Source organism: Lontra canadensis, unplaced genomic scaffold (genome assembly GCF_010015895.1).
Source record: "Lontra canadensis isolate GAN:19392208 unplaced genomic scaffold, GSC_riverotter_1.0 scaffold92, whole genome shotgun sequence".
NCBI lineage: Eukaryota > Metazoa > Chordata > Mammalia > Carnivora > Mustelidae > Lontra > Lontra canadensis.
In genome coordinates, this window is record NW_022631086.1 from 76,836 (window position 1) to 100,812 (window position 23,977).

A 23,977-nucleotide genomic window follows, 5' to 3' on the forward strand; every position below is an offset into this window, starting at 1 on the left:
GGCCCCTACTACCCAGGCCAGCAGGCTTCCTCCTCCCCTGGGTCTGTTAGGACACCGTAGGCTTCACCTTCTTACCTTCTCCTCCAGGCTCCCCTGACTCATGGGCTGAGCAGAGAGACCACAGCGCCCCAGGGTCCCTTCTGCTTCTTTGGAGGGAGCCCCGGACATCCTAAGATGCTCCTTACGCAGGGGGAGCGTCTGCACTTTCTGGAGCCCCTAGCAGCAGTGGGAGAGGCCAGTGCAGCCTGAAGGAGGAGTATGGGTGTGTGTGCGGGGGAGGGGGTTGTGTGACCAGAAGCGTCTTTAAGGTGGTGTGGGGTCTTCAGAGGAGACAAAGTTGGACAGTTGCAGTTGCTTGCAGTTTTCCTAAACTTTCATTTAGTCATCAACATTTTAGAATTCAGAGATTTCCTATTTTAAAAATCTGCACTTCTGGTTTCTCCTGAAAACCTGAAGATGTGACCATGTGGGGCCCGAATAGATCTTGGAAGATACGAGAAACATTCTCTGGGTTTAAAATGCAAACAGGCTGGCTGTCCTCCCCTCCTTGGGGCCCTGAGGGCTGGAGACTGAGGAACGCCTTGCTGTCAGGGGTAAGGAGCCACCGGGCCCCTGGGTAGCTGGTGGTTGGGGCCTCTTAGGAGGAAGTCAGAGTCAGGATTCTCGGCTCAGAACTTGCATGTCTGGAACCAAAAGAAAGTGACAGAAGTAAGCGATGAGCTTGGACCTGATGAAATATGGTTCACAGAGACGCTGATGTCAATACTTCTAACCAACTCAGAAGCTGTATTGCTTGGGAAGTTCCTTAAAAGTCACAGAAAATCAGTTCTGGGGAGGCAGCCGGTTGGGGTGGTATGGGTGGAGCTCAAGGCTGACCTTATGCGTGTGTGACCTGAGCAGTCACACAGCACCCACACTTGGAAGGGCCTCATGCAAGGTTTAATGCTGTTGAAATTATTACTAATCTTTGAGCAAGGGCCCCACACTAGGCACCTGCCCCAGATGGTAGAGCCGGTCCTGGCAGAGCTTAACCAACATGGGACCCCTACCTCATCAAGATGGTATTTTGAGACTGGATGCTTTAAGGAAAGGTGAACTATCAATGGATGCACGGTGGCTCTGGTGTTCTGAGCAGAGAGTGATTTTGTGTAACACTGTGTAATACTGTGCTATTCAGCGAAATCAGAATTCCGTCGATTGGTGGTAGATCTCCTAGGAGAATGTGGGAACAGCCATGCCAGGCCCCACGCTAATCACTCCATAATACAGTCTGACCCATGATTTCATTTCATCCTGGTAAGACCTCTGTGTGGCAGCTGCTATTCTAGTACCCATTTTATTGAGGCTAAGAAAATTCAATATCTTGCCCAGATCCAGCAGCTACTGACAAAGCCCAGACTCTAATCCAGGTTTCTCTGATGCCAGGACCTAATAGGGTTACTGCAATAGTGAAGATTTTTGTCAGTTTTTATTTGTCTAGAAAAGGCCTTAAAACAGAACTTGAAAGTAGCAACTAAAACTCTTCCTATAGCTACATTGTTCAGAATGGAACATCTTTATTGCAAGTGGGACGTAAGGTTCAGGTTTTATTCATAATCTCACAGCTCTATGTAGCAAAGACCATTGGGGGGGCCTCATCAAAGCCTATGTTCCCCTTTTCTCCCTGGAGACTTCATGGCTGAACTCTATTTCCCAGGTGTCCAAGGTGTCCTTGCCTTTTAGGTTCCTGGACCCAACTCCAGCACGTGTGTGTGTGTGCGTGTGTGTGTTTCCCACAGAACACCAAGCAATTCTCTCTTACCAGCAGGGTGTCCGAGAATTCAGCTCAAGTCAATTTTTTTTTTAATATTTTATTTATTTCTCTCGAATAAATAACCTGTGCTCAAGTAAATAAAATGTTTCTCTGAGTTCCGTGAGCCAGTCTGGCAAATATCAAACCCAAGGAGGTGTGGGAACCTCTGATTTATAGCTGGTCTGTCAGAAGTACAGGTGACACCCGGAACTTGCAACTGGCCTCTGAAGGTGGGGTGGGGGGGGGACAATTTTATGTGACTGAACCCTTAACCTGTGAGATCTGATACTATATCCGGGTACTGTCAGAATTGGGTTGAGTCGAGGGCATTAGAGAGCACACAAGAAGAGGGGAGGGCTAGAGGGAGAAGCAGACTCCCCACAGAGTGGGGAACCCAATGTGGGACTCAGTCTCAGGACCCTAGGATCATGAGCTGAAGGCAGATACTTACCCAACTGAGCCACCCAGGTGCTCTCAACTCAACCCAGCTTTGATAGTACCCAGATATAGTACCAGATCTCACAGGTTAAGGATTCAGTCACATACAATTGACCCCCCCCCCACCTTCAGAGGCCAGTTGTAAGTTCCAGGTGTCCCCTGTACTTCTGACAGACCAGCTATAAATCAGAGGTTCCCATCTCCTTGGGTTTGATTCACTTGTTAGACTGGCTCACGGAACTCAGAGAAACATTTTACTTGAGCACCGGTTTAGTGGAAAAGGGTGTACCTCAGAAACAGAGAGATGGAAGATAGGCATAGGGCGAGGGGTGGGGAAAGGGTGTGGAGCTTCCATGCCCTCCCTGGGGCTTCACCCTTTCCAAATTGCCAAGTGTTTATCAACCGGGAAGTTCTCCAAACCCTGCCCTTTGGGGTTTCTGTGGAGGTTTCCTTAGCTAGGCGTGGTTCATTAAATCACTGGCTATCCGCAGTTGATTCAACCTCCAGTCCTTTGCCTCTCTCCAGAGGTCAGGGAGTGAGACCCGAAGTTCCAACCTTGTATTCACAGGGCGGACTCCAGGGGCCACCAGTCCCCATCCCCAGGAGAGCTTCCAAAGCCATGTTACTAACATAACAGAAGATAACTTTATCACTCTCAACACTTAAGGCATCGCAAGGGTTTTGGGAGCTTTGAGACAGGAACTATGGAGGAAACCCAAATACATATAAGAAATACACTCTGGCCATCTAAATGACCCAATAAATATTTCTTATAAATCAAATTTCACACCTTGCGATTAGGGGTGGTACCTGTGACAAAGTCCTACCCAACAGAATGTGATGTGTGCCATCTCCTGTCCTGGTCTGTGGAAACCTACCCCACGCTGTCTTCCAGGCTTTCCTTTTCTGGAAAGGCTTGCTTTCCACACCTGGGACTCCTTTGAAAGTCACAGTTGCAGATGACAGAATTTTCATAGCCTGAGTCTCTTTTAAGTGACTGCATGGAGGGGAGCTATTGTGGAGGGGGGCTGTTCATCCAACCAGAGTTAATATGGGAGCCCAGCACAGACTTCTGGAAGGGTGGAACCATTATGTATTTTGGGTCTTGGCCATAGCAGTTAGCTCTTCTCATGAACACACACTGCATTACAGATAGTAAGCAGGTGCATAAGCAGAGCGTGTGGCTCATGGCCAGATGGGGACAAGTGCCATGTAAAATCCATGCATGGTATTTATTTCCCAGAAAATGAATGTATTGATTACAGTACTTCTGAATAGTTTTAAGATATCATTGAATGTCAGTAAAGGCTCAGCCAACTAACTCTAACCTAGGAGGTGTCCTGGGAGCCCATTCCAGGAGTCCATAAATAAACACGCTCCACATATTATCATGGCCCCATCAGGTAAAGCATCCCCATTAGCAAAAACCCCCTCCATCCCATTCTAATTTCTCATTTGTACTAAAAAAAATTTACTTAAACTTGCAGGAGGTTTGGCAAAAGGAAGTCATCACTTCATCATGCAAATAGAACCATCACTGCTGTGTCTTTACCTGTCTGTTTAAAATTTAGTTGCGATCTGGCCATTCTAAGGGGACATGTGACATCTGCAAAGATAGCCACTTAAGCAGACAAATGGTTCAGCTTTTTAAATAAACTAAATTAATTTATTTGCAAATACTGCCTTTTCTCCTGCAGGAAGACCAAGTCACATCTCCAGGTCCTTTCCAATCACACCATGCTTCATACCTTGTTCATGGTGCGTTATACTGGAAAGTCTCCTCTGTGCTTGCCTTACTCAATGGGGAGAGAGAATTGAGGAAGTGAAAGGTTGCTGAGTTTGAACATCAGCTTTATGAAGGACGTCATGGCGTGTCCAAATCTGGCGTTTGCAGGAATGTGGGTGCGTTGCGACCAGGAGTAATTTTCCCTGCAGCGACTCCGTGGTGCTTGTCTCAGTGCAATGGCCAGACTTGCATTGAATGAGTACTCCTGGAGGATTTGCTGGAGGAATGACTCTGATCAGAGGCTGCATAGCATTGGGAGCTACCCTGGCAAGTTACATCGGGGTGAGTACTTGACCTCTCTGTGTTTCCGTTGCCTCATCTACAAATAATGAGTTGTGACGATTGCATAGTCAGTAGATATAGAGAAGCAATCGGGAAAGTAGCGTACATGAGGATAGCTGTTGTTATTACAGTGGTAGTACTAATATTCTCCTTGAGGATTGACTTTCAGAATGTTGACGTGATTCTCAATGTTCCTCTCTTAATAAGCTTGAGTGGAAGAGTATAGCGAGTTACAGCTTATCAAGATGGTATTTTTATGTCCAAGTAGCATTTGGTATTTAAATAAAATTTTTTAAATTAACATATGTAGTCATGTATTCATTATTAAATCTACTACTTGCCAAATACCATGCTAGATAGTAGGGGTACCAAGTAAGCCAAATCATTCTTTGTTTTTCTTCCGAGATTTTATCATCTTAACCCTATTGGTTAGAGACGGTGTTTTTCCAGCCTCACAAATTTTATAGAACCACTTTGACTTTGTGTCTTATCTATTTAAACTTTTACAAGCTGGTCCTCTCTTGCCAGATCTTTCTGCAACATTCTTTAGTCTACTAACAAGGTATTGGGTTTGGTTTCCAGTAATTAAGAAATCAGCTGACATTCAGTCCATTTGTATAAGAATGAATAATTCCACCTTTTCTTACAGATTACATTTGAAAAAGTTAACTTCTAATTTTAAGTATGTTATGTTGTATTTATTTCCTTTTTTCCCCTATAAAGTGAAAAACAGAAACTCTGCAACGTGGTAGGACCATGGATGAGGAATCATGGATGAGTGGGTGTCGCCCACCAGAAAACGTGGGCTGTGAGCCTGGGAAGTGCCACCAGCAGGATGGGCGTGAGCTGTCCCTCTCTCTTTGTGGTCCGTGGTGGACAATGCTAGTGCCTGATGTCATTCTTCCTTGTGGAGTATGGACATGGCCTCATAGCCCAGCTCCAAGCCTAGTGCTAAGTGGCCCTGTGAGGAAACCTGAGCTGACATTGGAGAAGAAACTCATCTCCACCTCGAGTCTGCAGGAGGCTCTGGCCCGCCACCAGGGACACTTTTGCTTTTATCAGCTCTGTATTAGTTCTTAGGGCTAGACTCACCAAGTACTACAAATTGAGTGGCTTCAAACCACAGAAATTTATTCTTTTCCAGTTCTGGAAGCTCACAGTTAAAAAAAAAAATCAAGTTGTTGGCAGGGCCATGATCTCTCTGAAGACTCTGGGCAAAGAGCCTTCCTTGGTTCTTCTAGCTTCTGGGGGCTCCTGGCAATGTTTGGTGTTCCTTGGCTTGGAGGTGTGTCACTCCGATCTTTGTCTCTGTCACCCACAGACTTCTCTGTGGGTGTCTGCGTCCCTGGGTCTCTTTTCCTCTTATAAGGTCTCCAGGCATGTTGGATTAAGGGCCCACCCTACTTCAGGATGGCTTCATCCTGGCTAATTATATCTGCATTTGTGCTGAAAGATGAGAGAGAGGGCTGGTGGGGGATGGCGGCTGGGAAGTTGTGGGGCAGGGAGGAGGGGAGGAGCAGAAGGCATGTGGCAGAGGAGAGCCTTGTGAGAACCTCTGCCGGTGAAATGCTGTGATGGAGGGACAGTATGCCCCTGGGAGACCCAGAAATCGGGAAGAAGGACACACATCACCCACTCACAGCTTGGCTCACAGCCTGGAACCCACCCACCACTGCATGCCGGGATTAGCCATGGCAGACGGCCCAGCCTGACCGATTGTATAGGACGGAATAGGGGATAAGGCACAACAGGTAAATTAGATCCTTACCCTCATTCGCGGAAAGACTCCACATTTCTTGGTTCGCCAGAAGCATGAATGTACCAGCATTTTTATTTTCTGAAACGATGGCTGTGATTATAATCGCAGTTCTGTGATACATACAGTGACAGTTTTGGAAGTTCCTTGAGGCTTATCTCCGTTCATTATGCTCTGCAGCCTTTCTGGGCTTTTCTATATGAAACCTTCAGAAGGGTTCAGACAGCCAAAGGGCATTTGTGGAATTTTTAATAGTTTTCTCTATCGGGGCACCTGGGTGGCTCAGTGGGTTAAAGCCTCTGCCTTCAGCTCAGGTCGTGATCCCAGGGTCCTGGGATCAAGCCCTGCATTGGGCTCTCTGCTCAGCAGGGAGCCTGCTTCCCTTCCTCTCTCTCTGCCTGCCTCTCTGCCTGCTTGTGATCTCTGTCTGTCAGATAAATAAATAAAATCTTAAAAAATAATAATAATTTTCTCTGCCTATGGGTTGGGCAGTTGGGGCAGAGGAAGTTAATGACATTTATTACTTATTCCACGGTTTACTGCTTGGCTGTCTACACTGAGGGCATCAGGCACACTTACTGCTTGGCTTATTTTCTGGGTTGTAGCATTATTGTTGTACCATGACATAGAACGTTATAATTTGGTCTGTTTTCCAAACACTATTTATGCAACACAGCATGACGGATTTTTCTGTTATCTTAAATATGAAAGCCAGAAAGACACGCCATTCTCTACTTTTTCAACATGTTTTGATTCCTAGGATCAATATGATTTTCTTTTCTCTCTCTCCTTTTTTAAGAGTTTATTTATTTATTTGAGAGGGAGTGAGAAAGCACAAGCAGGTGGAGTGGCAGGCAGAGGGGGAAGCAGGCTCCTCACCGAGTAGGGAGCCCCATGTGGAACTCAATCCCAGGACTGAGATCATGATCTGAGTTGAAAGAAGATGCTTAACAGACTGAGCCTCCCAGGTGTCCCTCGATACAGTTTTCTACACATTGTTCTGCTAGACCATACCCTGGAGGTTTTTTTTTTTTTTTCCCCTCCTAGTTAGGTAATTAGATTTTTTGGTGATGTGAGAGATTTACTTATTTATACCATCATATAACTCTATCTAATCCCTTTATTATTCTATAATCAAGGTGTTTTGTCTATCAATAAGTATCTACCCTTTATATTTCAAAACAGTGGGCAAATTGCTTCATTGGTTTCAGATGGAACGGTGAGATTCACCCTGTGACTGAATAGTGCAGTTTTTAGATAAATTAGCATACTTGATTAAGCACTTTTGCAGGGTCGATGATGATGATTCCAAAGTTTTGGTGGAGCAAAACTCCAGAGGAGAGTTAAGAGCGGGAAAGAATGGAGGAAGGCTAAGAAAGTTGTCACACATAGGATTGTCCCCAGATGGTCTGTGGTGGTGGTCCTCAGCCCCAGCTGCACGGGGAAATCACCCAGGAATTCCGAGCAGCACCAGCACCCAGTCCTGGCCTCCAAAGGCTTTGACCTAATTTGTGTGGGGGTGGGCCTAGCATCAGGTTTGCCTCTCACGTGGCAGAGAACATGGAACTGGACAGCCAGCAGATGCCATGTATAATTGCTGATCTTTTCAGAGGTTATCAGTTTTCAAAGAAGAGAAGGGGAGAGGAAAAGTGCCTTCGTCAATAAAAACAGAACTTGGCTCCTCTAGACTTGGAAGTAAACTAGCAATCTTGGGAGGGGTGGGCTTGGGCTCCTCTGAGGCTGACTGTCCCCCTGAGGGTCTCTCACAATGACTCCAGGCTCCACCAAGCCAAGCCAAAATGGAAGGAAAGGGGATGCTGTATTCCCATAACACAGTGGCCTTGCCCTAAACATAGCCCTGTCCTAACTCCTGCATAGAACTGAGGCAGACAGGGGACATTCAAGTCAGATTTTATTATTAACTAGGCCTGCAGATGCAAAATAAGATCCCAGCTCCACTTCCTATAAAACCTTAGGTTGGAGGTAGGAGTTACTTAGCTTCTGGTAGCTTGATTTCCTTATCTTTCAAATGAACATAGTCATCATTGTTGTAGGTACATAATCATGTGGGATTGTAGGAAGTTTAATGAGATAGCATTTATAATAAAGTGCCTGACACCTAATAGAGGTCAGTGATGAGTAGCTTTTGCTATTGTTAGACTCAAAAATTCTCACCTTGGATCATCTGCTCCAGATAAGACTAGCTCAGGACCTGCCGACCCTGTTGTGGGTCCACTGACCCATGGAGGACACCGTAAGTAGAACAGAATGAGTTCTAGACATCTTCTCCAGTGTAATCACAAAGCCAAGGAAAAGCATTTTCTCCTATCCCCCTCTGCAGCAACTAGAGTTCGCTTTACAGAAGAAGGACCTTCCAGATCTTGAGACAATTGACACTGGGAATGTCAAGCCCTTCATGAATAACCAGCCTCCTGTCCACTGGGATGGAGCCCATCGTAACACAATGCAACATACACTACAACACAATCAATACAACATAATAATCCCCACAGTCTTGAGAGATGCATATGGGAACAGGGACGCTGATTTCTAAAGCAAGGATTCTCATGCCCTTCTCTATAGCAATGGTGTGCAAATAGATCTATGTCCCATTTTCTTTGCTATTTATCCATCAGTGGCCACTTAGGTTGTTGTCATATCTTAGTTATTGTAAATAATGCTATGATAAACACGTGATGCAGGTATTTTTAGTTAGTGTTTTTGTTTTCTTCGGATAAATATCTGGAAGTGAAATTGCCGGATCTCATGGTAGCTCCATTTTTAATTTTTTGAGGAACCTCCACACAGTTTTCCAGAGTGGCTGCATCAGTTTGCATTCCCACCAACAGTGCATCAGGGCTCATATTTCTCCACATCCTCATCAACACTTAGTATTTCTTATCTTTCTGATATTCTCATTTTAACAGATAGGAAGTGATATCTTGTGGTTTTGTTGTGCATTTCCCTGGATTAATGATGTTGAGCATCTTTTAAAGTACCAGTTGGCTATCTGTATGTCTGCTTTGGAAAAATATTCAGATCTCTCCCCATTTTTTAATTTGGATTTTTTTTTTTGCCCTTGAGTTGTATGAGCTCTTTATATATTTTGGATATTAGTCCCTTGTCAGTTACATGATTTACATATATTTTCTCTCACTCAGGAGATTATTTTTCATTTTTTTTTCATTTTGTTGATGATTTCCTTTGCTGAGCAGAAGCTTTGTAGTTTGATATGGTCCCACTTATTTACTTATGCTTTTGCTGTCAGATTAAAACACACACACACACACTACCAAGGCTGATATCAAGAAGTTTACTACCTGTGTTTTCTTCTAGGAGTTTAATGGTGTCAGGTCTTACACTCAAGCATTTTGAATTAATTTTTAATCCATTTGAGTTAATTTTTCTGTATATAATAATCCATTTTGAGTTAATTTTTCTGTATCTTATGATCTTATAATAAGATCCTGGTCTAGTTTCATCCTTTTGCATGTGGCTGTCCAGGTTTTCCAGCACCATTTATTATAGAGAGAATGCTTTCCTCATTGTGTATTCTTGGTTATTTTGTCATAAATGAATTGGCCATATATATGTGGGTTAATTTATTTTTTTAAGATTTTATTTATTTATTTGACAGAGATAGAGATCACAAGTAGGCAGAGAGAGAAGGGGAAGCAGGCTCCCCGCTGAACAGAGAGCCTGATGCGGGGCTTGATTCCAGGACCCTGGGATCATGACCTGAGCCGAAGGCAGAGGCTTAACCCACTGAGCCACCCAGGTGCCCTGTTCTGGACTCTCTATTCTGTTCCATGGATCTGTGTGTCTGTCTTTATGCCAATATCATTCCATTTAAATTGCTTATGGCTTTGGACTAAGCTTGAATTTATCAAAGATTTCCACAGGAGGAAATAAAACCAGTGGCTCTTTCTCTCTAACTAGAGGATGATGCCCAATTATTATTGCTATTACTATAACTATTGAAGTTTATAAGCCGTTTGTAATTACAAAATGGCATGGTGCTTTGCGGGGCGTGGTTCCTGACCTGGTGCCAACTTGCGAACTGTTAGTGTTTGGTCCTTGCTGAGGTAAGTGCAGAACTCAAGAAATGGTGTCTCAAAAGTTCTAGAGACATTTGACGTTGTCATAGGACCAGTGGTACAGCCAGGGGTCAGAAGGCAAGGGTCAGACTCGGTGTGTTGAAGGCAGTTCAAGCTACAGACCAGCTGTGCCCCACAGGAAAGACCACACCTCTTCCCACAATGCCCTGGAAAGAAACAAAACTGGTGCTGCCTCACAGATGGCCTAAGCTTGGTGGCCTTCTGACCAGTCCTCCTTTTACAGCTTGAAAACAATAGCTTGGGGAGACTGTGACCAACTGATGGTGGAGTCTTGATAGGAGTAGAGTTGGAATGACAATTTGATTTTACACCTGATGCCTCAGCCATGTCTCATAACAACCTCCAACCAACCAGGTGCTCCAAAGCCAAGACTAATGCTGGAGAAACAGGGGACTCCAGCTCAAGTATAGGGTCTTGGGAAGTTTGGGTGGCCACCATTTCCTTTGCTTCCTACAGAAACCTAGTAAGAATCCTGGAAGTGTCTCTATAGAGGGGAGAAGTGTAACTTCCTATGATTTATAAGAACAACCAACACCAGATTGGGCCTGTACTGAGGAGTGATGAGATCTGCATTTTTGCGTATTTTTATTGGACGATCAAGAAAAACAAATGTGTCAAACCAGAAGTGGAGATAGTCTCACTCACGCACTGTTTGGGGTGCCGACCCTGTTGTAAGCACTGTTCTTGGTCCTGAGAACACGCACTCCATTTGGTAACATACTTGTCTTCAGGGGTTTATAATCTGGTGGGAGGGACAAATGACCCAATAGACTCCTTCCATCATTCTATAATGTATACTGTTATATAATACACATGTAATATATAAAATGTAATATCTTCCATAATTACATATATAATTTTCAAGTGGGTGCTCGCTTCGGCAGCACATTTAATAATAATTTTCAAGGGGTCATAAGAGTGAGGAAGAGAAAGAAAGAGAGCGAGGGGCCAGAAGTGCAGAGAGAAGGCCTGTCTGAGGAGGTGACATTTGAGCAGAGACTTGATCACAGAAAGGTTTGATGCGCGATGTGATGGGTGGTGGCCAAGGGGCAGACATGAGAGTGAGACCTTGCTAGGAAAGTGGGAAGGGCTTAGTCAGGGAGGTGACTAACCCCAGCTGGGGGTGTGAGGGGTCAGGCTGGCGCCATGGGGAACTGGCATGGGAGGTTGTAGGCAGGGAGTGTTCTGTATTTGGGAACCCCAGGCTATGTAAGGTATTGGGTAGAGTGTGGGGTTTGTGTCTGGGGGTGCAGTGGGGATTATTTGAACAGGTGCTGGGAAAGAAAGCAAGAAAAGCCTTATGGGCGATGTGAAGTTGTTTGGACTATAGCCTGACGGGAACAGGTAATATGGAGGGAATTTTAAGCATATGATATGATCACATTTGCTTTTAGAAAGCTCTCTGTGGGAGCAATAGAAAGAATGAGTGGGAGGCAAGGTATGGAGGCAAGTGAGGAGGAGAGACCCAGGCGGAATGTGTGGACAGAGAGGAGGGGGAAGATCGGACCCAGACAAGCATGGGATCGTTAGGGTTTGCTTACTGGTGGATTGGACATGGTGGATAAGACCAGGAATTTCTAGGTGTAACAGTGTTGTTAGCCCCTCCAGAAGGGAAACTGGAAGTGAAGCAGGTTCAGCTGGGGAAGATGGTGTTGAATCTATTAACTGGGAGTGACTACAAGACATCCAGGTGCAGGTCCCAACTGAGTAAGCCGTGGGAGACACATCTTACCTTTCTTTACTGGGATTTGCCAATGGGGACAACAACTGAATCACCTGTAGAGTGGCTCTCAACAGGATGCCTGTGGAGATGATTTCCAACTGCTTGCTTCACATCTCTGAAATCAAGATGTGCCTGTGGCCATAATTTCTTGCGGACATTGTTGGAACAACAGTGTGTCCTCTCCACCATATTTACGGCATGTTTTGTTCATGCATAACAGAGGGCACTGTTTTATGTGTTTTATTTCCTGTGACTCATTTTCACTCAGAACAACGTGTTAGACAAGCACTGTTGTTCATTTTCCAGATGGAGACATGAAGGCACAGAGAGGTGAAGTGACTTGCTAAGGTCATACAGTGCCTAAGTGGCAGAGGCCAGATTCAATCCAGGCATGTTGGAGGCAAGATTCAGTCTGACAACCACCACAACATACCTGTCCTCAAGCCGGAGGCTCTACCAATCCCTAGTGTCCTCCTGATCTTTACCCTCCAGGCCTTCCACCATTCCCTGAGCGGGGAGCACGGAGGCCTGGCAACAGGTATACCTTTATGTCCAGAATATTTTTCCTCTTTAGTTCTCTCATGGCACTTTTGGGAGGATCACACACATGCCCTAGGTCAGCCATTTTGGATCAGAGTTGTTTACCAGAACACTTGATAACCTAATCACGGCAGAAAGAGAGTGCCAGGGGAATAAATAACCAGCCTGGAGTGTGCCATGAAGACCAGGGAGAGCCAGGACCTGTTCTCGTAGGCACAGCTCTGGCTGACAGCAGCGCTTTCCAAACATGGGGGTGCAACCCTTCAGTGGGTTGGGAAATCAGTCAGTAGATCGTAACCGGCATTCCTTCCAAATAATGAAAAAGGACAGAAGAGACTAGGCCATGTAGGGGGTGTATTACATGGAATCTGGGTAAGTTATGTGGGTGCATATATATTTGGGTCATGACATAAATGTGCTTTTTATTGAATGTCTGGAAAATGCTGGGCCAGAGCACCCTTTACTGGGCAGTCCGTGGCCAAACACACACTCACTGAACTATGTATGGTAGCTCCCCTCCCCCTTACCTGTGATTTCAGTTACTCATGGTCAAGGGTGGTCCAGAAGTGGATGTTCCTCCTTCTGACAAGTCAGAAGGTCAACAGCAGCACAACAAACGCTACGTCACTCCCCTCGCGTCATCTCATCACGTGGGCCTTTTATCATCTCACATCATCACGAGAGTGATGTACTGAGTACGGTACAAATAAAATATTTTGAGACAGAGACACCACATCCACACAACCTTTATTACAGTATATTGTTATAATTGTTCTATTTCGTTGTTATTTATTTTATTATTTTTTAAAGATTTTATTTATTTATTTGACCGAGAGATACACAACAAGAGAGGGAACACAAGCAGGGGGAGTGGGAGAGGGAGAAACAGGCTTCCCACTGAGCAGGGAGCCAGATGCAGGGCTCGATCCCAGGACCCCTGGATCATGACCTGAGTCGAAGGCAGACGCTTAACCAACTAAGCCACCCAGGAGCCCCTCATTGTTAGTTATTGTTGCTAATCTCTTACTTTGCCTAATTTATAAATTAAAATTTATCCTAAGTATGTGTGTAGGAAAAAAAAACACACTGTCTCTGGTTTCTGGTGTCCATGGGGGGGGGGGGTCCTGAGAATATACCCCAGTGGAGAAAGGGGGACTACTGTATTTTGTTCTCTAATGAACTGATATAAGCGTACACCTGTGTACTTTAACTACACACATACATGCTCAGTGCATTGGCAGGACATACAGTATTCCTGCGGATCTGAAGCTTCAATCAGAAACCTGCTCTAGCTCATGATTTGGGGGGTTGGTGGCATGTAGATGGTAGCTTGTCCAAATGGAAGCTTTAGCCAGAGACAAATTCATCTGGAGAAAGTGTGTGAATGAGCAAAGAGAAGAGGGTAGAATCTGGGGAACCATTTACCTTAAAGGCAGGGGTATTGGAAAAGGAGCTCTCACACAGACGAAGACGTGGGAGGGAAACCAGGAGGATGTTGGCATGGGAGCCAAAAGAGGAGAGAGTTTGAAAAGCTAGGAGAGGTTCAAGATTGTCACATGTGGCAGGAGGTCAGGTTAGGTAAGAGCTGGAAGGCACATGTTGAATTGAGCAACATGGAGTTCCTTGGTAACTTTGGTTGGTGCCTTCAGTCTGTGGTGGCCGCTGGACTGTGGGGGACTGAATGGTGACCGGGGAAGACAGACACAAGGGGGGAATGGTCAGCTCTTCCAAAATGTTTGGCAATGAAATGGGGAGGGCAATAAGGTATCGGTCAGATGGGGGATAACGTGCTCCTCCAGAGACAAATTTGGCCCTAGTGTTACAGAAAGACAAAATATAAGCTAGGCTTATAAGAAGGTGTAGGACATTTAGCCTCTGTTAGAAGGGATGCGATGAAGCTCTGGATTTGCACCCCCAACCCCCATCCTCTCTGAACAGTCGGGTAAGAACTTCTGGTAATTGTGGAGACAAAATTGTAGAATGGTGACAATGACTGCTGTTGCTCTGGTTATTTATACAAGCAGTGGTCAAGTTTATTTGGGAATTATGATTCCAAATTGTAATGCACAATACAATCAAAATCCCAGAGTTTGGAGGAGGAAAAGAAAAAGAGGATGAAACGGTAGCCAAAAGAAAAATGACATTGGTAGGCTATCAACATTAGCGCTCTCACTGCATAAGGAATAATGAAATAATAGACTGTATTCTGAAAACAGAAAATGCCGTGGGTAACAGAATCCAACAGGACAGACTGAATTTCTTCTATTTTTACGATGAAAACCAGACTTGAAATTACTTTTGATTTGTCTTTTGGCTTTACCACACTTTTGCGAGAATTCAGATGCAGGAAGCTTATCGCTGACATTCACTAGTCAAGATAAGATTTCTCTGTTCAGGTTCCTGGGCCCTGGGGACTATCATTATCACAGCCTCAACGTAGGTTACCAGGTGTTGCATAATTATTGCCACATCTAGTCTGTAAGGAGTAAGGAAATTTGCATCTGAGCATAAATATTTGTATTTAATCTTTGCTTCCCTTGGGGAGTGAAGAAAACTGGGACCCCTGATAAAGTCATCTTATTTAACAAACTTTGGGCATAAAGATCATTTTCAGAGATGAAGGAACTATATATAATTCCTAAAAGAAACATTCTCCAAATCAGAGAGCAATTTAAGAAAGTGTGAAGCTATGAAGAAAAGATATTGATGAATCTTCCTTAGGTTGCTTTCACAGTGGTGAGTAACTGCCTTAAGGAAAAAGCTCATCTCCTGTGTTCTAGAACATTCTCAGGCCATTCAAGTCACTAAAAACCATTCATTGTTTTTGATTAACCAGCATGTGAAAAGTTTTGTCTAAAAGGTTTAGAAATGAAAGTGCTTGCCTTGAACAAAAATGAATAGTCTTGAAGATGAGAAATATTGCTGGTTTTGCTGAATATAGTCATCTATGTAAAGGGTCTCTGGCCTGTGAATAAGCCCCGTACTCCCAAATATTTTGAAACATGGAATTAAAGTGTGCGTGTATGTATTTGTGTGCATGTGTGTGTGTGTGTATCTGTCTGTGTGTGTCTGTGTGGTGGGGAATTCCCTCCAAGTGTAGATCATGTCCTGGGTGGGGCAAGTGGGTTTACAGGAAAAGGAACTTCCATGTTAGTTCAACTCCTGATTGTAAGTCAAGGTGACTCATTTGGGCCACCGAAGGTCGGTGTATGTGAGGGAAGACACTGACTGACTCCTCACTGGCTATTTTCCTACAAGTGAAATGCCGAAAACCCCAAGTTTCTTCTTACATATCTCTTAGTACCTGTCATTTTTGAAGTCGTAAGAGAAAGCTGAGTTTTAAGCACAAAGGAAAAAAGGATCCTACACAGTGAGAAAAAAAAAATTGACACAAGAATTTCTCAGAAAGAACTTAGTGAATTTTTACAAACTCCTTGAAGTTGTTCTTGAATGACTGAACTCATTGTCCAGAGACTCAAAGGAGCTGGAATTGGTTGGAATTTTCCACTCTTTGCCATCCTCCTGGATCATAGGCACAATTTTTCAAAATATTGGTAGAGCCTAGTCCTAGTGCCAGAATGAGGGGCAGATTTTATGTAGTTTCTCTTTCACTAACTGTAACTTTAGCTGGTTTTGTTTTGATTGAAATTGTCCTGGTTGGTTCAGCCGGTTAAAGCTAGTGCTAGCTGACTTGGACCAGGGCCAGATGGCTGGAGACAGACAAGCTTATTCTGTCATTGATCACCACTGTCTTCCAACCTTTTCCTCCCGGCCAGCAGAGGTGCTCACCCTCTTGGCTACCCACTCAGAATTTAGAACAACCTCTGATGCCCCAGGCAGGGGGGTGTGGAGGTGATGTGGAAAACAGTCATCAGTCTCTAGGGGCCAATCATGGTGGTTGTCTGTGAAAAGTTGGGTGGGGAACCTAACTTGAGGACAGCTGGCTTCTGCCATGGGGCAGAAAGGTTTCAGCCTTGACCCCCTCTAATGGTGATAGGACTCCAGGGCCCCCACACCAGTGATCCCATTTCACACAATCCCCCACTAGATCCTTTCCTTTCACTCTTCAGGGCCTGCCTTGTCCTGCTGATGAACTTCACGCATAGAACTTTTGGGGAAAAATCCCTTCTCAGGCTCTTGGTGAAAACCTTAAAGGGACAGAACAAAGGTGATCATAAATCTGGGTAGAGCAGACCTACACACCAGCTGACTGCAGAGCCAGAAAAGCTGGGGAGACAATTTCTGGTTACGTCTTTTACTTCCCTTTGCAGCTGTTGGTCTAGAATCCCACAGGGGGATACCCTAGAAAATGCTCAGAAGAAATCAACTTTATCTACTTTCTTTCCGAGAAACTTTTTTGAGTAGCTGCTGGTAAACCTCACCAGCTTTTTCAAAAAGTTCTTGAAAGCCACTTAACTGTGTTGGAGCACCTTTGTGTTTTCTTTCTGTTGCCTGAACAGAAATGCAATGCACAGGAGACATATAGTAGTGTCTCCCTATAATTTTACACACATATACATGCACTTTTCTGTTTATAATTTCCCTCCCCATCTCTTTGCCCTACACCTTATAATAAGCTCATTCATTTGTAACTCTACTGGGCAGCCTGATGTTTTCAGAGTAAAATTAGTGCAGTGGCTTTCCCCAGTAAAAAGAGGTAGCTTGGCAGGGGTATTCCGAGAGAGGAAAGCAAACTAGTCAGGGAATACAATACTAGAAATGTAAGCCCAGTGAACAGCACTGACTCCTTTAGAGAAATGTTTGCTGTCTGGATGTCCCCAGCCTCTTAGCCAAGCGATGGATCAAGCCTGCAGTCCTTTAGATAAAAAGATATAAGAATGCTCTGTCTCCGAATAAACAGACACTTTGTAAGGAGAGAAAAACTGGTCTGAAGAGAATTTCTCAGGCGCTTTGATCGTCTGATTGCACAAACATCGCCTCGTCAATTTTTCTCACAATCTGAGAGAGGAAGTGGCATGAATAGGAATGTGTTTGGAGCTGGAGGGTGGGGCCAGGAGGGAGAGAGACGCTTCCCCGCCACCCGAAGAGGGAGAGGCAAGAAAAGCTTCGCGGGGAACCTGCTGCGCCGTCCCTCCGCGCGTCCCTCTCCCGGCGGAACCCTGCCCCCGGGGCAGCGCAGGGCCCACACCGCAGGAGGCGGCGGGTAGCGTGCGCTCCGGCACCGCTGGGGGCGAAAAGCGCAATTCCTCGTCTCTGGCAGGAGAGGACACCGTCATCCGCGCGGCGGACCATCTCTGGCACCAGACCCAAGACAGCCTTCTCCGGTGTCTACGCGCGGCCGCCTGCGCGCACACATTCCCGCCTCCGCGCGCCGCTCCCACGCCCCGGGCCCCGTGCCTGCGACGCGCCGGATCCGCCTCCCGGGGCTGGAGCTAGAGGGTCCTCCGCGGCGTCTTTAAGGCTGCGGTCCCCGCCCCTCCCTCTTTCCCGCCCTCCCCCGCCCGTCCTCCTCCCTGTCGCCTCGGCTCCTCCCGACCTCCCCTGGAGCCGGGCTGCCGGGCGTGCGCGGCGCGCGGAGCAGGTGCGGGCGAGCCCCTCGCATGCCGCTGCCCGGCCGGAGGTGGTAGCGGCGCCGGGCGCGCTCCGCCCGCCCCTCCTCCGGGCAGCACTCGGGCTCTGGCGCGCGCGGGGACATGTCGGTGGCGACGGGCAGCAGCGAGGCGGCCGGTGGGGCCGGCGGCGGCGGCGGCGCGCGGGTTTTCTTCCAGAGTCCCCGGGGCGGCGCCGGCGGCAGCCCGGGCTCGAGCAGTGGCTCAGGCTCCTCCCGGGAGGACTCGGCGCCGGTGGCCACGGCGACCGCGGCGGGGCAGGTTCAGCAGCAGCAGCAGCAGCGACGCCACCAGCAGGGAAAAGTGACAGTGAAATACGATCGCAAGGAGCTTCGGAAGCGGCTCGTGCTGGAGGAGTGGATCGTGGAGCAGCTGGGTCAGCTGTATGGCTGCGAGGTACCTGAGCGCGGGGCCGGGAGGGTCGTGGGCCTCCCTCGCCGCACCGTGCCCACACAGGAATTCTCTGTCCCTGGGCCCCTGACTCCCCGGGACCCAGCTCTGGGAGCGAGGCGCAGGGCGTGCTCTCTCCTGGGTGCCCTCTGGCGCCGGGGCGCGACAGTTGGGACGCCTCTGCCTGGGTCCAGATGCCGGGTGCCCGCAGAGGTGCGGGCCCCTTGGATGGCAGTAGGAGGGATGGGTTTTGCTAAGCACATTGCTTTTCTCGGAGCCGGGGGGCGCTTTTAGGCTCCAGCGGTAGCTCCACGCAGCGGGGCTCAGAAGGGCTCACGCCAGCTGCGCCTAACCCCACAAGAACAGTTCTTACTGCTGAGATCCTAGCAATCCCGGTTTCTGTGGAGAGGGAGCAGGGAAGGGACCTGAAAGCTGCTTATCGGAGAGGACACGTTCTGGGGATCCCAGAGGACCCCTTGGTTCCTGAAATTCGACATCAAAATCAGGAGATGAACGCTTTCCCTTTTGCAGCCAGCCCCGACGCGCGTTCCCATAATTTATCCTTGCATTTCCCCAAGCCGCACACGTTGGGCTTTGTTGAAGCAGATTTTAACCCCCTTGGTCGAGCTCGGTTACGGTTACTCCCATTGATGGGAGCCGAGTGAGAGCATTTGGCAACCTGGAAAGGTGCCTGGATGAAAGGAAGGTAGCTCTGCGGGTGGTTTGCGCGATGCTCGGAATCCACCAGCTTCCCTCCGCGAAGACCCTGTGACTTCTTAGGGTTTGGGGTCTAAGGTTCACACCCGAGTCCGAAGGCTGCAGAGATGCCTGGTGTTAGGAGGAAGATTTAGAATAAGCTGTAGCAGACGTCTGCTAGAAAAATGCCTGAAGCCAAAATGATTGCCCAGGAGAGTCTTTAATAACAGCGATTCTGAATGAAGTATTGTACTTCTCTTAAGGGTGTGGAGTTCGGGAACGGTGGGAGAATGGAGGGAATTAATAATTAACGAGACGGCTTCTCAGTTAAAGCAGGTTTGTGTCCATAGGGATGTTAACGCTGTTCAGCAGGAAAAAAAATGAGAGCCAGATGAACTCATTGGCTTTTCTCACATTTTATGGCCTATTGTGAACACATCCTTTCCTTCACGTTCTCATGGCAGGAGGCAACAGCATCCTCATTAGGGACTACTGATGAATGATTAGCATATAATGAAGCTTGACTATATGACTAATGGGCTTGTAAAAATATATTTTTTCTCCAGCCTGGCTCTTACAAAAAGCCATCTTAATTGCGTAAATAAAAACTGGCCAACACAGGAAGTGTTTCTGGGATTGATTTTTTTTTAATTTTTAAATTTTTTTTTTTTTTTTTTTGTAGGAAGTTGGCAAAAGTCTTGCAAGAAACACTATTTGATTTAGATGGGATGACTGTTGGGTGGATGGATGTGCTCGGTCTTGCCTCTGTAGAATCCAGTTAATTTTCATTTATTTCATACTGACCTTTATACTCCATTTTGGATTTGGGGAAGATTTAATAGAAATACTGCTGTTGAAATTCACAGTGCTTGAGCAGCACTCCTTTTAGGGAAGACTAATTAGGGGCAGTCGGGGGGAAGCTAGAGAGTTCCGGCCTTAGCAGATTGGCAAATCAAAAATCTTAAAAATTCTTCAGAATAATTGGGGGGGGTGGTGGATTAGATGTTCACTGTATTGAATGTGTAGGTTAAAAATATATTGGAAAGGGTAAACATGACCTTGAATCTTTTCCTCCTACATTTTGTTTCCCGTTTTAGACCTTCTGACCTACAGCGAACTAGAGATTTGAGAGGGGGCTCTCTCTGTGCTGTCAGTGTGTCATTACAGTGTGGCAAGTGTTCTCTTCAAGTTGTTTGCTCTATCACTGTAGGTTGAAGGAATATTGGTCATTGAGAAGGTTGTTGGCAGTTTGTAATTAATTACCAAGCTGACAATACAGCTTCCCTTAATGACAAAAAGCATGTGGGCTCCTAAGTAGACATATAAAGAATTGTTTTCTTCCCTCTATTTCTGCACTGGTGGGGCTCTATTTTTAGCTTAGTTTCTCTGGTCTGACAGCCTTTCCTTGCTGATGGCTTCAAGCTTCAAGTATGTCAGCCTCTGCTCTTAATCGAGAGGGACCGTCCCTGGCTAATAGCTCTGAATTTCGTGAATACAGAGGGGAGGGACTGTCCCTTTTACACTTAAAATTGGTAATGTTGTCAAATTTTCATTGCATGCAATTGACACAGAAAGCGAATTTGCCAGACTTCAAACTGGCCAGAGGCCTGAGCTTTCTGCCAAGCTGGGGGAGATGATGAACCCCTATTTAATTTCAGAAGAACGTCTATCAGGCCGGTCAGCAGTTGGAAGACTTGTCCTTTTCGAAATAGAAAGTAGTGATCTTTTGGAGAGGCGTAAAGCACGATATTTAAAATCAGGAGTGGGAAGAAAGAAATACACAGAACACCTTCCTGGCTGTGGTCTTAGTTCGAAGTTTGCAGTAACCAGTCAATTCTGTGCGGAGAAAAATCTAAAGACGGCATGCGCAGAGTGCTTATTAGGCACTGCTCTCGACACTGTGTGCGGACTAATTGATCTAAGTCTTTACAACAACCCTATGAAGAGGGTGCTGTTGTCTGTTTTATAGACGAGGAAACTGAGACACAGAGTAAGCGGGTCTGCCAAGCCCGCAGAGCTGGTGAATGGCAGGGCACGGGGATGGCAGTATGAACCCACCGGCTAAGCACCAGGCCTGCCTCTTAAGTTCGCAGGGGCCCAGGCGGAGAGAACAGATGGAGGCTCTCATAGCAGAGGTCTACTTATTTAGAGATAATGCAGTTGTAACAAGCATGATATAAAATTTACTCTGTCTGCCTACTTTGACAGTGATATCTCCATAGTGGCCTGGAAGGCTAAGTTTGAATTTTGAATTCTCAGACTTCCCAGGGCTCACAGCTGGCATGCAGCTGGAGAACCCCCAGGCCTTGGGCCTGCTTTCTTTTCTTCCCGTGGTACAGTCTCACCTGGTGAAGAGCATTGTGTCCACTCCCATACCCACTCTCTGTCTATACCCTCTGTCCCTCTTCGTCATACCTTTGGCTCAGACCAGGGGTGGCAAAGGCCCCCTTGGAGGGACAGATCCAGGAGGAGCCTGCTCATGCCCTGGAAATGGCTTGGTATTGGATCAGGAAACTCTGGGGAGCTGTAGTGAGGCCTGAAATGAGAGGGGCAGCACTTCTGGGTGGGGGGGTCCAGTGGGTCCTGGGAACTCTGCAGGGGAAAGGGTGTGGGGGGATTAGGGCCCAGGATCATGGCCCTTCCTACCCAGTGTAAGGGCAGTATTGCGGCACACCACATCAAACAGGCTTTTGGATATATAGAGAAGTGTTTTTCTAAGTTCTGAAGTGCTTAGTTATGTTTATAGTTATTTTCCATTTCATCTTCTTGTACAGATAGTTAAATTTTCCAGCCAGGGATTTGGTTATAATGGAACTGTTAGAGGATGGATCTGCAGCCACATTGAAGGATTTCTGTTTTGAGACATTTTCATATCTCGTCCAAACCCAGACAGTTTTTAAGAACATTTGAAATCTGGCACTGCATTTCCTTTGACAAGTATTGCAAGATGGGTAAGTCATAATCATTTTTTCTCATCTTGCCCAGCATCCAGATAACATCTGTACTTCCAGTGTTGCAATTTGGTTTGCTTTGGAAATAAAAGCCTGTTGTTAACCTCAGATTATTGCAATTCCTGTAGCAGCTTCCCGTAAACAGACTTGTGCACAGAGGGCATTTCCTGGGTTACCCTGACGGTCCACTTAGGCTTTCCCTTTGCTGCAGCTGTCTGCATTTTATTATTTTTTATTTTCAAAGATTTTATTTACTCATTGGAGAGAGAGAGAGAGAGAGAGACAGCGAGAGAGGGGAGCACAAGCAGGTGGAGTTGGAGAGGGAGAAGCAGGCTTCCTGCCAAGCAGGGGGCCCAAGGCAGGGCTGGATCCCAGGACCCCGGGATCATGATCTGAGCCAAGGGCAGACGCTGCACGACTGAGCCACCCGGCGCCCAAGATGTCTGCATTTTAAAATGTGGTTCCTGTCATGTTCTACCTTTGCCTATTCCCTGACTCCCTGTCATTGTTCGTTCTGTAAATCAGTGTTTTTCCAAATGTTTTGATGGTGACCCTAGAAAGAAATACCCTTCAGACTTCTGCCTGACACACGGGCACATGGATGTATGAAAGACACGTGGATTCACAAAGCACCGCTCAATATTACCGTGGATGCTAGAGAAAAAATGACAAGCGTCATGCAAAATAGGACTTTATTCATGTTTAAATACAATATTCTGTTCTATTTCTTTTTCCAGAATTGCTGGTTGTGACTCTCTAAGTTGATTTTAGGGGCACCTGGGTGCCTCAGTCAGTTGAGTGTCTGATGCCTGATTTTGGCTCAGGTCAGGATCTCAAGGTTGTGAGATCGAGCCCCACCTCCTACTCTGTGGGGCATGGAGCCTGCTTAAGATTCTCTCTCTCCCTCTCCCTGCCAGCTCATGCTCTTTTTCTCTCAACAAAATAAGTTAATTTAAAAAAATAAATAGATTCCATAACATTTTTGGACAGTGGCATGCAGTTTTAAAAATACTCCTTGAGGGGCACCTGGGTAGCTCAGTCAGTTAAGCATTCGACTCTCGATTCCAGCTCAGGGCATGATCTCGGGGTGGTGAGATCGAGCCCCGCGTCAGGCTGCAGGCCCAGCAGGGAGTCTGCCTGAGATTCTCCCTCTCTCCCCCTTTGTCCCTCTCCCCCTCTGTCTCTCTAGAATAAATAAATAAATCTTAAAAAAAATACTCCTCCAGAAAGAAAAACCTGAACATATGTAATAGAATTAGCTGGTGTTTATTAAATGCTCTCAACGCATCAAGTATGGTTCATGTAGTCCTAGTCACAATTTCCGATATTCTCATTTTGTGGGTATAGAAACTGAGTCATGGAGATGCCAGAAAGTTGCCCCAGGGCCCACGGCTGAAACGTGCCCATACAGGTCCACATTCCCCCATCCCTTCCCCATGCACCGACTGCTCCTCAAGGCAGGACGGCGCTGGGCACCTTCCATGAACTTTCGTGTTTTGTCTACTCCCCGGAAGTGGCTGCTGGAGCCTCTGAGTTGACTGATCTTGCGTGTACAGGGAAATCCCACCATCGGGGAGCTGTTCTTATGCCTGGATGAGGCTTCTAGTTTGAAGTTCAGGTCCTTGTTTTGTATATAGAGTCCCACTCTACGACATCACCTTCTCCTGTTTTGCTGTTTTCTTAGTACCTGAGCCAGAAGGTAGAAACTGTTGCCGAGAGCTTGGTTTGTGGATTATTTGGTGAAGCATCGTGGGTTTGGGTATTGGAGAATGAATAGATGTTTTTAAAAACCTGCTTTTTTTTTTTTTTAAACCTCCATAAACGCCATCTGTAAGGAATCAATGAAGCATGTCAGAAGTCTATGAATGGAAGAATTCTCCATTGCCAAGGGAAGAAAAGTACTTCACATGCTTCCCCTCGCACAGAGTTAGGGAA

The 23,977-nt window shown here is 46.3% G+C and overlaps 1 protein-coding gene across 1 annotated transcript in view; it reads left to right on the forward strand.

Annotated features, from left to right (window-relative positions):
* Positions 1-17,809: 17,809 nt before the first annotated feature.
* The window catches only part of PPP1R14C (protein phosphatase 1 regulatory inhibitor subunit 14C), an 80,783-nt gene continuing 74,615 nt past the window's right edge, over positions 17,810-23,977 (forward strand). The window contains exon 1 of the mRNA XM_032836351.1: positions 17,810-18,401. Within this exon, the coding sequence (XP_032692242.1) occupies positions 18,090-18,401 (312 nt within the window). The 5' untranslated portion in view covers positions 17,810-18,089. The remainder of the gene's footprint in view (positions 18,402-23,977) is intronic.